Source organism: Hermetia illucens, chromosome 1 (genome assembly GCF_905115235.1).
Source record: "Hermetia illucens chromosome 1, iHerIll2.2.curated.20191125, whole genome shotgun sequence".
NCBI classification, from domain to species: Eukaryota; Metazoa; Arthropoda; class Insecta; order Diptera; family Stratiomyidae; genus Hermetia; species Hermetia illucens.
This window is the reverse complement of record NC_051849.1, coordinates 165,002,123-165,017,979: the sequence shown is the minus strand read 5'-3', so window position 1 is coordinate 165,017,979 and position 15,857 is coordinate 165,002,123. Positions and strand designations below refer to the sequence as shown.

The window sequence follows — 15,857 nt, the reverse complement described above, 5'->3', positions numbered from 1 at the left end:
AATCATTAACACGTTGTTATTTTTTATCCAATGTCAGAAAAAATCATTTTGTGCCCTTTTGGACGTTTTCCTAAGTGACCATTTCATGGGCTATGTTGCTTTACGGTATGATAGTTTCATCTGTGTGTTATCTTGTGGATTTATTGATCGATGTGTTAACTCTCTACTTAAAGGGAAGCCATTATCGCAGCAGGATATCTGCGCCTTGAATAATAATTACTATCGACAGCCGGTGAGATTATCTTACCTATTTCTTGCGAAATCTAGATTTTATACCGCCGTTCAGCCTATAGTGAATCTTATTTTCTCCTTCCTCAAACAAACGTTTCTCGTCCTTCGTTCAAAGGATCAGCCGATCTACTGTTTGCTACGGAGAAGTGTTTCAGCGCGTTTGATTCTGCCATTACACCTCAGTCCTCTTCTGGATCTCTCGAAATTCCGGTCTCTGTTTTTTTCGATTAAGTGATTAGGCTCTCCAATAATTTGAGTAGAGCTGAGTGGGAGTTCCAGTGGATAAAATTGCATAGGTTCTGTTTTCGCCCCATCTCTTCACGAATACAGTTTACTGTAACTACTAGAAAGAATTCTTCATCAATAGTGGCCGTAAGTAACTCAAGAATTAAGAAATCTGGAAATTTTCTTCTTGGAATTTAAGTAGAATAGATTTCTAGTTCAGATTTTCGCAGACCACTGTCTACCATCATCTCATTGCAATTGAAAAGAAATCCCAGTTAATAACAAGCTACAAGCCAATAAAAATTGTATCTTTTGATTACGTCGTCTATTTCTGCGGGAACCTAACTCAACGCAACAGCAAAGCACAATCCTTGACTTCAACTATGTCCTCACCCATCGCCTTATTTTTGGGAAATAAATCAGCAACCATTGCCAACCGTAGCTAAAAAGTAAGAATAAGAATTTTCTGAGTGTTCCTTCCCCTGTAAGTTACTCTTGGTTCCTTTAAGAATCATTGTTCCAGATTCCCGGAGCAGTTTCGTATCCCACCAGTTTCAGACCCGCCTGAGGGTGGGAGAAAGGGAATGATTCCATTGGTCCGAGGTTTTCTTGGGGACCCGGAATAGGGAGTATTTAATGAAAGTGGATTGTTTGTGCTACTTCGAAAAGCTCGAATAATTTTCAGGGGAGGGAGCGGCTTTTTGCTTCGCGTCCCTGTTTATTCCATTATAAGAGAATATAAGTTGGCAAAGATTATAATTTATTATACATGTATAATAGAGTAACTATATGTCTTTATTTTCAATACTATCAATTAATTTCATCCACTACTCACGTATACCTACTAAATTTTTTATTAGATAGTTGATAAAACACATGCAGCAACTGATCATAGCATCTAGCTGCCATACCGTTTTGCGATTAGCGGTGTTATTGTTATATGTTTTATGCCCCTTTCCAATAAAGAGCTATTTTAGGAAAAACTAACCCGTGAATAGAGTGGAGAATTAGTAAAGATCCTCTAAATTATAATCCCATATCACAATAAAGAAGCTTTAGGTAAAGCATTGAAACCATGGGAGTTCTAGTTGAGACTGTTTAGTTGACTATAATGATCCAAAAAGGTGAAGATTTGTTTGAGGTGGAAAGAAATTTCGCCTCAATCTTAGATTATTCTCGGTTTCAATTTGGAGATACTATTCTGTTGAATCATTCTGAATGTTTTAAATTCTTCTTGTTTGAATTTTAACGGATGCTAGATACGATCTTCTCTTTTAACTACTTCTTGGTATTGTTCCGGACGTTTATTTACAAATATTAGTACAATGTGCATTTCCAGCAACATCTACTTCCAGTAGTCAACTATCTAACGTTTATCAGATATAGTCTGTTGGAATTCAAAAAATGTGATCGAGTTCCGCAGTGCTATAACAATATTTCTCAACAAAGGCAATCTGATCATAATTGAATTACATTCATAAACATGAATTTCATTGAACAGGCAATGATACAACTTCGTAATGCAATTAATGCAAGTTCACTGATAAGTAGTTCCTCTCGTAGATTGATATCTCAGGAAGAAAGTTACAATCAAAAGTTGTCTACAATTCGATGAGTGTTGTAAAGCTATATCAAACTTCTAAAACATTCTTCGGTGGGTATCTTGACATAAGAGTGGTGTTAAAAAATGTTTGGTACAAAACATAATGAATATAGCTGAATAACTTCACTGTTATGTTTTAATAAATTAAATGATGGAATCACAAACTTTTTAAATTCAGGCGAATGCATTAAAGGAGATGTTTCAAAATAAATTAATTATCCAAGGGTTTGTAAGATCTGTTCTTTACATCATATGTACTTGTATAGGGTTCCTGCTTAGCATGTTTGAGCTAAGGTTCTCCCAGGTTTTTTATTCAGCTCAAAAATATTTTCTACGAGCGAAAGGGGAAGAAATAAAATACATATTTAATCCAATATCAATATACATTTTAGCTTTTGCTCTAACAATATGCTTTATTCAAGAGCCAACCAGCATGAGACGAAAAGATATCACCCGCAGGCATATGTAGTCCACTCATACTACTGGGGTAGTTCTTTTTGGCTTTTGGTACGGGCCGATTTTATGAGGGCTGCATATGCATTGTCTTCTTCTACTCTTGCCCCGTTCACAAGCAGGGTCGACTCGTCTTGATCAGTTTCGTCGTTTTGATCTGTCAAAGACCTGATCTATCAGCCATCGTTGCTTCGACGGGCCGTTTGGTTATTCCCCATCGACTTCGACCAATTTTGGCAAGTGAATTCTCGTTATCGCGAATTACGTGACCGTACCGTCGAAGATACCTCTCTCGCATTTTTTCCACCATCAGTGCAGCCCCATATCAATCACGAATATCCTCATTTCGAACGTCCAACTAGTCCAACATAACATCTTCGTTTCCATTACCGAGAGACGTCGTTCATTGTCTTTCATAGTCGGCCACTTCTCAAAACCATAGAGGGCGATAGGTCGAACGACACTGCGGTAAATTTTCAACTTGAGACGAAGCAAAAGCAGGTCGAAAAAGATAATTCTGTAGTAAAAATTGGTTTTCATTTGTTAAGCCTTTTTCTTGCTTTTAAGTCACTATTTACTGTATTAATTCATTATAGTCTAGGTCGTCTTTTCGGTGATTTCCTGTCATCTTGAGCTTGTGGAGTATCATTAACAAGGAATAGATGACCATACTATCGTAGACATCCTTCTTCTGACTTCGCTACAATCTTAAGGCATGAAAATTTCATGGAGTAGCAAGGAGAGTCCCAAGTAGCTTTTATAATTTTCCTGAGATTAGCAATTTTGGCATAAAGAAGGGAAACGCTTTTCGTGAGGGTGGGTAAAATTATTCAATTTAGTTTTATTCTGCATGTGGACTGATGTGAATATTGCTTACTCCTTTTTGTTGAGGTCACACTAATGGCACGACTTATCGACAGTGACTCTCCATGTGGTCTGAAAATCGACCCTATATTCAAATTTGGTTGTTTTTCTAGTCACACAGCTTTGGGCTATCATTAGCAACTTACCAATGACAAAAAGCGGAGCTTAAAATTATGTAGGCCCCGAAACGTCAAATCAGAGTGGGAAGCCCACATCACGAAGAAATGAAGCGTAAAAGACAGTATCAGATGAACAGTTTGGGGTTTCCCTCTTTGAATCGCCGATTCAGGGTATGAACGTGATGTTAATTTTATTCTCCAATGATGTTTTTCCTTTAAGCGAGAAATCTGGAAATGCGGGTACCAAATTGCCTCCTATAGGGTACCCTATTTCTGCAGTGTACGGTAATGGTCTTGAATGAAGCGCTCTAGCATATTTCAAGGCACAGATTCAATTGAATTGTCGCATCAATGATGATTATTATTAAAGTCAAGCTGAGGCTTATCTGCGCCGATATTTTCTCTACGTTACTACAGAAAGTAATTGCCACTATTCAGCCTGCCCTACACGATCCGGCAGGCCTCTCAGTAACGCTTGAAAAACCCAGAGCTCATTTGGCCGCTTCTTGAGCTGAAAACACCATACACATACCGGCAAGTGGGTGGCACCATCAATTCAATTTTGGCCTTACACGTACCGGTTTCCATGATCTCCTTTCAGACCAGCCGAAAGACCGAATAGTTTTTCATTTGATTACTACCTGTCTGAACAATCGAAACTGACAGATCAACCGGAGTCTACATACGTTCTGACCGCAGTTTGCTGCAGACTGTCCAAATGCACTTTCCGGACCGTTTGTGGCATTAAATTTTAAAGCGATATAGGTTGATATTTTCCCTTGAAGTCCAACATTGACGCATATCCGAGTTTGGAACAAGCCATTTTCTTAATTACGTATGATAAAGCAAAGTATGAATAAATCGAGTTGCTTAGGAAAGAGGTGGACAAGTTTGTTCTGATTATGTCGCACATAGGTAATCTACCTGGACACTTTTATAAAGACCCGGGTTCGACATATTCTATCTAAGGCTAATAGTTCTGACAATATGCTTACATAATAGCATATTTTAAATCCCTTTATTTCAATGTTCCATCAAATATTGCAGTACTTTCGGTGCCGCCATAGTCCCTAACTATTTTGTATATAACTTACCAATCAAAAACTTGTACCAGGTGTACAAGCTTAAATCCGCTATTTTTTTTTTTGAAGAAAAACACATTTTATTGTAGGAACCAAAAAAAACTTTATTCAAAATGCTGGCCCTTGATATCTACACATTTTTTCCATCTCTCGAGTAATTTATGGATACCATCCCGATAAACTTGTTGATCTTTCGAGGCAAACCACTCCTCAAGCCATTTTCGGACGTCTGTGTAAGAATCGAAGTGCTGCTCAGCGAGCGAGTTGCCCATCGATGAAAACAGATGATAGTCGGATGGGGCCAGGTCTGGTGAATAAGCGGGGTGGGGTAGTATCTCCATGCGTGTGTGACGGAGTAATCATGGAGGAAAATCAGCTTCTCATGTCTTTGCTGATATTCCGGCCGTTTTTCATTCAGAACACGATGCAATTTTATGAGTTGTTGGTGATAACAGTGGGCATCAACAGTTTCACCAGGTTTCAACAGTTCATAGTAGAGAATACCCCACGCACAGTATCGTGCTCCGTCCGAAGCGATTTGGTCTTGAAAAAGATGTCGCTGGTTGGCCGGAATTAACCCACGATTATTTTCGTTTAGGATTCTCGAAATAAATCTACTTTTCATCGCCAGTCACAATCCGATGCAAAAACATCTTTCTTTTGTGTCTGGCAAGCAAGATTTCGCATGTGTTTTGGCGCCGCTCCATTTGCCTATCGTGCCTATGCGGCACCCATTTTCCGATCTTTTGAACCTTACCCATTGCACGCAAACGCATGGAAACAGCTTGTTGAGAAAAACCTATTGCTTGGCGAGCATTTTCTGCATTTGAGTATCGTTCTCGTCCCTCCAATTCGTGGTCCTTAACTTCCGTGGGCCGATTTTCACGCTCCTTGTCGCTCGTCATTTTTGAAACGACGGAATCAGTCTCGGCACGTTGTTTCGCCGTAGGCCTCCACAACAATTCGATGCAGTTCAGCGGCTGATTTCTCCAAATTGAAGCAAAAAAGTTGAGCTCCCCGCGAATGGTCTACTTGTACACTTATTAACAATTGTTGCAGATAGAGTTATAAAGATAATTATGGTTTGACTTTATTAAATAATCCTAAATACATAAATAATTTGGAGCATCCTTCTGGACTGAAGAAGGAAGGGTTGAAAATATCTCCTGCATGTGATGAATTGTTATAACAGTGGGATATAGAAGTGAATAAAAGCTACCCACCTTTTGAACCCACTGTCGATGTGGCTCCTTATATCCTAGCACGAACCCTTTTTGTTACTTCTCTAACTCTGAGATACATATCTGCCCCTGCGGTAGATCAAAGCGGTGTTACTGGATTTTTTTGCATTTCAATTAAAATTCAACATAAGTTGGACTATAAATAGTTTCTTTGCTGTTCACAAATTTCAAGGATAGATAAGATAATTCTAATACTTTGATAATATTCTGACATTACCACTGAGATGAATAAATAATGCCAAATAGGTAACATAGTATTACTATCCTCTCCGATATTGTATTCAATAATACTTATATAATTCAATTTATTCTGTTTTTCAAATGAAGTTCGCAAAAAATAATCTCAAAATAAACTCTAGTTCAAACTTATCTCATATACATTTTTATCAAATGGAAGAATAAATAGCATCAGATATGCTAGCTATGAATATCAGCGGCTGTTATCAAACATATTTCATACGTGTTGTTTTAAATGTGAAGATTTGAGGTATACATATCTTGCTGAAAGTTGCCCCAGTAGATAGGAAAACGAAAATCGCTGGAAAAACAAATTTTCACGAAGTATGAACTGTCGCAGTGGGTTCCTTGCGCGGTGATTCAAAATCGCTTGGACTTTGAAATTCAAATCTACATGGCAAGCAACGTGGGTTCCTAAGTAGAGCAAGGAATGCAATAAAATCACATTTGTCTTGCGTCAAAATGCATTAAATACAAGGATTAATATATGTACACCCAGAGGTTCCGAATGAAGATGAAAGGTATCTCTTGCATATTGTTGGGTACAACATACCATCAAATGGTGTGGGTTTTGAAGTAACTGTAGTTTCAAATTTGTTAAGATGGATTTAGTGAGGTACAAATAAGTATCATCGTTTCCCAAATTAATGCTGTCAAAGGAAATATGTAATTTAATATAGATGGGACTACTACCATGGCATCTTAAATAATAATTGTTCTCCATCTAGTAGCTTATCTCGGCTATTTTCAATAGTGATCTGCAGAAGAACTAAACAAAGCGGCCTACTTTTGTCAACATTATGCTCTTCAAAGATATCAGGTTTTAGATTTGTGTTATTCGAATATATTAAATATTAGAGAGCTAAGCGTTTCAAACAAGAGGTCAACGTTAAAATGTTACTGATAGCAAGTCAATTTGGATAGTGAAGTGCATGATATCAGCCGACTCAGTTGCCAACCAGTAACTAAGTAAAATAAGGCCACTAATCTCCTAGAAATAAAGTTCTCTCAGAATAATTTCTGCACTATTTTGACTAAAGTGTAAGAACGCTTTGAGTACAATGGGCCATTAGATTCTGAGTGCTTAAAGGCTTTGCCTCTCCCCGACTTAATACCCACGCTATGTGAGGGTTCCAGAACATCTAGGTAAGCAAGATACTTCTGCACAATATTTGAGGAATTGCAAAAGCTTTGCCTAAAGGGCGATTTTTTTCCAAGCAAATAGTCCAGTGCCATCAACCCAGAATCATGCATTGTGTATTGGTCATTCTTCCATAAGCAGTTGCCTTTTAACACGAATGACGACCACATCAATAGTGGTCGACAAACCAGGGTCATGGATTATGTATATGTTTGCGTACATTCTATTCATGAATAATCATCATCCTACCATAGGGTTATAGGATGAGTTTTAACTAACCGACGCTGTACGAGCAATCAGACCCGCAGTAGATTTAGGAATTGTCTGTTGGATGTGCGGTATCCGGTCTAGCTTTAATAAGGAACTCCAGAGATCCCAGTTTTGCGCCGAGGTCCACCAATTCGATATCCCTAAAAGCTATCTGGCGTCCTGATCTACGCCATCGCTCCATTTTAGGCAGGGTCTGCTTCGTCTTCTTTTTCTACCATAAATATTGCCCTTATAGACTTTGCGGGCTGGATCATCCTCATCCATACGGATTAAGTGACCCGCCCACCGTAACCTATTGAGCCGGATTTTATCCATAACCGGACGGTCATGATATCGCTCATAGATTTCGTCGTTATCTGATGGTCACTTACGTTCGTTAATGTGTTGCGTCCACCATTTCTCCCAGGGTTGGAGAGCTGCGACCCCATAAGTTTAACATCGACCATTTTTGTGACCCAGTTGTCGCTCGGCAGTGGGAGAGTTATCTTGCAGATTAAACGGCAGATATACAGAGGGCCATCATAAGATCTGGCCGACTGCGGAATCGTGAATGCACATCGATAAATGGAAGAGTTTGAAGGCTCTACTGATCGCTGCGGGCTATAACGGTCGACTTTTCATGCACGATGATGAACAACTCAAGAGGTGGATACTTCCGGTGTTTAACTATATCACCTACGGCGAAATTCTTCCTCTTGTGGATAAAATGGCCAGTCGCCGTAACATACGGATACGGACTATTTCTCTAAGTAGGAGAGAAATCATTTGTCCATCAATGCACTCAAATGGGATAAAGCCGCGGGGCTTGATGGTCACCACCTGCAATTATAGCTGATCTGCTCCTTCCACTCGTACAGAAATCTTGGGAATCCGGGACCTTTCCCAAAGGGTGGGGGAAGGGGATAGTCGTTAAGATTCCAAAAAAGGGCAACCGTTTTGAGTGTGACAGTTTTAGGGTTATCTGCGTGTTCCCTGCCCTTGCAAAGATAATAGCTTAAATAATTCTGGAACGCATCAAAAGACATTTCGAAAGTTTGATGCACAGAAAGTAGGCTAGTTTCCACTTCGGATCCTCATGCGGTGACGACATCAACACTCTACGGATCAATTTTGGAACAGGGCGTGGAGTTCTCCATTTCATAGCATGAACAGGGAGTGAATCCGGAGTGCTCTACGCAGGAGGGGAATTTCAGAGAAACTAATAGCTATTATCGGAGAGGCATATGATGCGCAAAATGGGGATCCAAAGCAAAATTCACCTTCATGTTATTGATGACGTTCATATGACATGTTTTCTCAAACAACTCGACTATGCTAATCTATTTGCTGTTACACCGTTCTCATCGGATGGGGTCATTGCACTCTCTCTATATGCATTAATGAGGAGAGCACCGAAGGCGTCCATCAATTTGTATATCTAGGAAGCGTTGTTTCTGTCGAGGGTGGCACCGAACTGGATGCCGCTCGGCATCGGTTCAACGGTTGGTAATCTTTTGAAGCATCAGTGGCACCAAACTTATATGTGTCGAAAGTTGATTTCCGTTTCACTTCCCACATATTAAGTTTGTCTCGGTTATCTTCGTCTTTTATGACTTTCTACTTTAAAGAAAAAAATCAAACTAACCTATTTTTTACTCAAAATATTTAGTAACTACCTTTGGCTAAACTTATGTATATTAGTGAAATCCTAATCGCCAAATGAAAATCCCTAACACTCGTTACTGATTTTGAATGTGAACTACATTTAAAACTTGATTATCAATCCTTTAATTTCATTCGAATAATGAAAAAGATATACTCAAAAAATCAAAAGCAGTTTCCCGGAGTTTGTTGCATAAGAAAAAGCTTCCAGTTTCTGATTATTAATTCGCTTTGATAAGGTGTTTCCCAAAAAGTGAGCATTATATATATTTTATTATTTTATTTTTAGATAAACAAGATTTCGTACTTTTTTTATTTGTTAATTTTTTATCGACTTATCACCAAATCAACCTCAGAGATTTAGATACTATACAAGCCAGCTACTAAGGGGGCATGAAGGCAATAATATGTATAGATTGTATTAAAAGCTTTATGAAGCTCGTTATATTGTCCCCAATTAAAAAATATGGGAAAACACAATAAGAGCCTTGATATAATTAATTTTAATTATTGATTAATTTAAAATTAGATATCTTTATGCCATATCTTAACATAATTGCAGGTATGAGATATGACATTAGTTCATTTGATATAGACGATCAAGCAAAAATTAAAACTAATGTGCATGCCAGAATGCCAATCGGTTGGCCTGGAATGGGACAAGATAGTGATCGATGATCGATGATGATGATGTTCCGTCTATTGACGCAGGCGCCTAGGCAGTGGCGATTGCACCACCGATGTTACAGTTACCACCAGATTTAAACAACTTTGTCGACCTTTTTATTAGCCCTCGATTTCATAGAATATACCACTCAACTGTGTGAAGAACCCTCGAAGTCCTCAAAACTAATTGACAGGTAGCAAGAGTTGAGTAAGGAACAACATGGAAAACACGGTACAATCCCGATAATTCGCATCATCAAGGGGCTGACAGTTTTGGTGGGAATTATCGGGATTACCAATTATGGATAGTCAAAAATAATAAAAATTAACTCAGGGAACCGAAAAATTTGTACGAATGAGCTGGAAATACGGATAAGCGAGATACGAATTATCAGAATTCCACTGTAGTAGATTTACCTTTTTTTCCTTAAATCAGAAACTTCAACAACTTCTTGGTTTGGATGGTTTCTAACTTCTTTTTTGCTGTAATAGATTCAAGAAGTTTCAACTTGTAAAATTAATAGTATGAAATTCATACATGAAATGCACTTCAGCGATCCTTTGATTTGGGCTTTTAAGAACTTTTCTTGGGAAAACGCATGAAAATGAGAGGTACGACGCAAGATTGATCAATTTCAAATACGAAACTATACTCCCCCTGCATTGGTGATATCTTAGGAGTTTGCACTGGGTAGGAACATTATAATGATGGGTGAACGCAGTGCGGTAATTGACTGGTGCAAAGGTTTCATTGCGATTTTCCGCACAAGGGACTCATTTGAACTGGTTTTTCCCAGGAAGACTCACCAGAGGTTATTTGGTATCATGGGAACGGGGACATAGTTCAGAAGAATTCCTGAAGGACACGTTCTTGACCCGGTTACCTGCGGTTGGTCCTCTTGTGGGAGTTTCATAGCGGGTGTGGTTAAGCACCTATCACAGGAAGAGCTCCTTTTGAGCTATGATTGTCATTTCCAAATCATTTCATATGCGAAGAAGACCGGCAGGTACTCACGTTGAACTGTCTGGATTTCATTACGGTGTCCGTAGGAACCGGCCTGTGCGGAATAAACCATCAGTTCCGGTAAACTTTAGAACGGACGGGTCCAAAATGTTCACCAATCAATTGGATTATACTATAATAACAACTAGTGCTAATGGCAAGGTTCGGTGGTGGAGATTTTTTCAATGTGAAGTATCGCTGCTTGTCGTGTAAAACTTCTTGAAGCAATTCAGCTCAGTTATCACGTTTGACAGGATTTTTAGGGTTTTTTTTTTTGACGGCAAAGAAAATGGAACTTTCAACTTTATGTGATATTTTTATTAACATTTCATTCCATATGAGTGAGTATTAAAAAATGGTGTTGAGTGGCGCCATGATTCCAGCTAACTGGCTTATCTGAAATAAGAAATCAAATGGCGTTTGCATTTGTAACAAAGTCGCTACGGAATGAAGAATGATTTCCAGAAAGCCCAGAAAATGGAATTTTCGATATGCTTCCGAAAATTAAGGCGGTCTTTTACCGTCAAACGTAAATTTCAGTCCTATTTTGGGAATTAAATGCAAAACAATCATTAAAGATAATCTAATGAATTTTTTTTTATTTAATTTGTACATGTTTCAACTTTTCAAAAATATTTTTTACGATATCCTTGAATCGTTCTTACAATAGTCCACAATGTGATGGGCGGCTTTGTGGCACCTGGACGGTCATTTTATCTCAGAAATAAAAAAAAATCTTTCTTTCTTATTAATAAGTGTTCCGTTGACCATGTTTTCCCGAGCGGAATTTTGAAGTTTGGCAAAAATATACTTCACTTTATAAAAAAGTTAAATTTTGCACTTTTTTTAGTCTTTAGAGGCTGTAAAATTCGAACAAATTAAAATTTTCAAAAACTGCCTGGGAAAGTCATAGCAAGATGTTCACTGAACAATTGAAAAGAAAATTGATTGAATTTGTTGAATATTTCTGGTAGAAGTGATGTCACAATGTTTAAAAAGTCAACTTTCGGGAAAACACGTTGAACGATAAGATATGGTGAAAACATTGCAGAAAGTTAAGATTCAATATCCAATACCAAAGCCGTAGAGTCCCTCTTCCTCATTTAGAAAATGTTCTCGGTTGGCCGCATTTTCCTCTTTCTGTTGAATCGGGGCCTTTTTTCCAGTCCACTCACCTTACGCTCTGAGCGGTCGATGCGTTTCTCGTCTCCCAAAGTAACTCCTCAACACGTCCATGACTAGCAAAATTTACAAAAGGAAGGATTCGTTGAAGATCATCACTGCTAAGTGGATAGCAATTTCAACCTCCCGTTCGCCCGAGTGTAAATGTTTTGGAGCTAAAATCCAAATACAGTTTTTAAGGGATTGGGTGTTGTTTTGAGTGTGTGCACCCAGGCATCTTTCTAATAAATTATCAGAAGACAGAACCTCGTACGTCGATTTCATCAATTGTACAATCTGGGATCGATGGAAATTCTGTCGTGCTGAAAACTTGCGAAAGTCGCTTGGGTCTTGGCCTGAAGCCACTTGATGAGTGGAGCGGTCACATGCCACTAAGCGCTCAAAAAGACCGCAGGTATTGACATTCCTTCTCCGAAATATCTATGAAGGAACGTGCTTTTCACGAAATCCTTTTTATGTCGTATTTTTAACATCATCTACATACTACATACACCCTCCCCCGCCCACCTCCCCGCATCTTTCTACCCCTCTCAAAAAGCCGGTGTGTTGGATTTATTTAAGAAATTCATTGAGTCCTGATTCCGCCATCCATTTGATGGCGGCCAGTTGTAAAGCAATTTACTTTCACTTTGTGGTCCACAGACCCTTTAGTCTTGGGCAAGCACCCAAGTTACAAAATTATATGACTTCCGTTTTCATCTAGGCCAGAAGCATTTGATCAGAGGCGCTACCCTGGGAGCAGCGTCACCGAAATGGCTAAAAAAAGGTATTTGCATCCTTTACATAAATTCAAAAACATGGCATATGTATGAATTATAACGAGGACAAAAACCGCCTAATAAAATTCAGGTCTAAGCCAGCCGAAGCTCAACTTTTTGTTTAAGAACATTTTAGATGATTTGTTCAGCCATAGGAGCAAAGATATATTTGATATTTCTGATTTCTAGATAGCTCGACCTGAAAGTGAAATATTACTCATGATGAATCTAAAATAGGCAGAAATCGCGTCCTTTACTTCATCGTCACTAGAAAATTTGAGGCATCGCAACACACGATTTATGCAGGCACATTTGGCCCATTTTCCCCACCTTTCCTTTTTCATTCATTTTTTCTGGTCGTCCAGTGTCATATTGAGTAAAATGAATTTCCCAACTGACTGAGATACCTTAACCTCGTTTTAAGAGTGATGCCCCCTTTTCATCCTATTGCATTGGGGATTGTTTAGATTCAGATTCATTCAGAATGACAAGTCCAATTTCCGTATTCAGTAACAATGACTTCTCTGTTCTTATTACGATCAGTCAAAAACTCAAGGTAACACAGCACTTGTTGTTTCTGATTCGCTCTGAGTATTTTTATTACATCTTGCATAGACCTTAGGCATGCCAGGATGGTCTTCTACGATTTTTTAAAAAGTAAGTCATATTCCAACCATTTCTGAAACTGCTTTTTCAAACGGTATTCTTATAATATGAAATTTTCAACTTTCACAATATTTTCTGCAGTAGAAGCTCCCAGGGAAAACCCCGGCCTGGGATTGTCTGCGCTATTGAATGTCTGCCTTATTTGAAAAGGTAAACTTTGGTTTTCGGTTTTGTCTGTGCAGGAGTCCCGGTAAACAGATGCCTGTCTGTCAGTCTGTCTGATGATTTTAAGAATTTTTCTTTGTTTGATAAGAAACTTAACCAAGGCATGAAGCTCGACTTTCTCAATGCTTGCACTTTTTTGCTGGATTAACTTGTATGATTGGCGGTCACTCACTGAATAACTTTACGGTTTGCATGCAACTTGATATTTACTCTTTTAAAGAATCTCTGTATTAGTGCAAGTAAAAGGCTGCACTTATCGTCCGTATACTTCCCTGCCCCCAACTTTCTGCCCCCGCTTCCCTCGTTTATTCTATATAGTGGCAAATAAATCTAAGGTTACGCTGGTAGACTATTCTAAATAATATTTAAGTTACGCTATTGTAATCGATTTGTTAATATATCAATGATTTCTAAACAACATAAACAGTAAAACCTTCACACTTAATACTACACATTGTTTGATGACTTTGCTTTCAGTTTAATGTTTTGGGGTATGATGTCCTGATCTCACAATAAAGGAAATGATAGAAACCACCCTCTCCAAAAAAATCATGTCGCTGTTTTAATACTTTGTTCTGCCTCCGTGTTTTGGAAACGTTCTTTCAGATATCGAGATATACACATGTGTTTTTCCAGCTTTCCACCGCTATGTTATGTGCTTTTTGAAAACCTTGTGTTTGCAGCTAATATATGCTTCTGTTCTTCTGTTTCTCAAGGCTCCAGCATCTTTGTATTCAGGGTCATTTTGGAAAAAACTAAATTTCAACTGGTTCTTAATTTCTTTAGTGGGAAATGCTACATGTCGGGGATGTTCGTCATCGATAAATCTTCCTGCCGATTACAAACTAAAAACAACTTGTCAGGACGAATACTGCAATCTCGACGTCTTTCCAACCGATCGTTTAACTTGCTACAAGTGTAAAGGGAGTGATTGTGCCACTCCTAGTGGAAAGTCAAGAGCATGTATCAACTATAGAGAGAATGATGAATGCTATACAGATGTCATTAGCGCAACTGAAACTATCCGTGGATGCCTATCTGATGGAAATTTCACCCTCACTGACTACACGGTTACTTGCAATACGAGCTTATGTAATGGTAACCCATCAACTAGTCAGCTCCAATGCATTAGTTGCACTTCGAACGGAACAGTGGGATGCATAGGCTTAAGTGGAAGCAATAGCAGTTGCGAGATAAATACAACAACCACCTGCGAGATGAATTTGTTGCTCGGACGTGACGAATATTGTTTCACTTATCAGAAGGGAGACTATGTGCAGCGTGGCTGTTCCGCGGAATCGAATTTAACAATGAATGAACTAGATGGTTCAGAAAAGATCACCAAATGCAATTCGGTTAGTTGCAACAATGAATGTATCGAACAACCAAAGTGCATTGTATGCAATTCGACAGAGGATGCAAATTGTCTTTCAAGCTTCAACGAAACTTTACTGCAGACATGTGGAGCTGAAGATAGCCTCTCCTGCTTTACGTGTCTTGATGAGGGTTAGTATGAAAAGATAAATAAATTTAAAAGATGTTTACATACAAAATACATACATAAATACATACAATTTCACACTTAATAAAATGACATCTACACTCAACACAAATCACGGACACAACATTGAGGGGTTTTATGGATCAATGAAACTAAATAGAACGATCATTGGTGAAACTTTTTAATAATAATAATCATGGGTGGGACAATCCATTCATCATCATCATCAATGGCGCAACAACCGGTATCCGGTCTAGGCCTGCCTTAATAAGGAACTCCAGACATCCCGGTTTTGCGCCGAGGTCCACCAATTCGATATCTCTAAAAGCTGTCTGGCGTCCTGACCTAGACCATCGCTCCATCTTAAGCAGGGTCTGCCTCGTCTTCTTTTTCTACCATAGATATTGCCCTTATAGACTTTCCGGGCCGGATCATCCTCATCCATACGGATTAAGTGACCCGCCCACCGTAACCTATTGAGCCGGATTTTATCCACAACCGGACGGTCATGGTATCGCTCATAGATTTCGTCATTGTGTAGGCTACGGAATCGTCCATCCTCATGTAGGGGGCCAAAAATTCTTCGGAAGATTCTGTTCTCGAACGCGGCCAAGAGTTCGCAATTTTTTTTGCTACGGAACCCAAGTTTCCGAGGAATACATGAGGACTGGCAAGATCATAGTCTTGTACAGCAAGAGCTTTGACCCTATGGTGAGACGTTTCGAACGGAACAATCTTTGTAAGCTGAAATAGGCTCTGTTGGCTGACAACAACCGTGCGCGGATTTCATCATCGTAGCTTTTATCGGT

General features: G+C 38.9%; 1 protein-coding gene across 4 annotated transcripts in view; it reads left to right on the top strand.

The window, feature by feature from the left end:
- The window catches only part of LOC119646997 (protein psiR-like), a 59,838-nt gene that overhangs the window by 17,993 nt on the left and 25,988 nt on the right, over positions 1 to 15,857 (top strand). For 2 of the 4 annotated variants that reach the window (XM_038047719.1, XM_038047720.1), the window contains exon 4: positions 14,334 to 15,053. The exons of the other annotated variants lie outside the window; for them this stretch is intronic. In XM_038047719.1, coding sequence (XP_037903647.1) covers positions 14,334 to 15,053 — 720 coding nt within the window. The remainder of the gene's footprint in view (positions 1 to 14,333; positions 15,054 to 15,857) is intronic. 4 annotated transcript variants of the gene reach the window in all.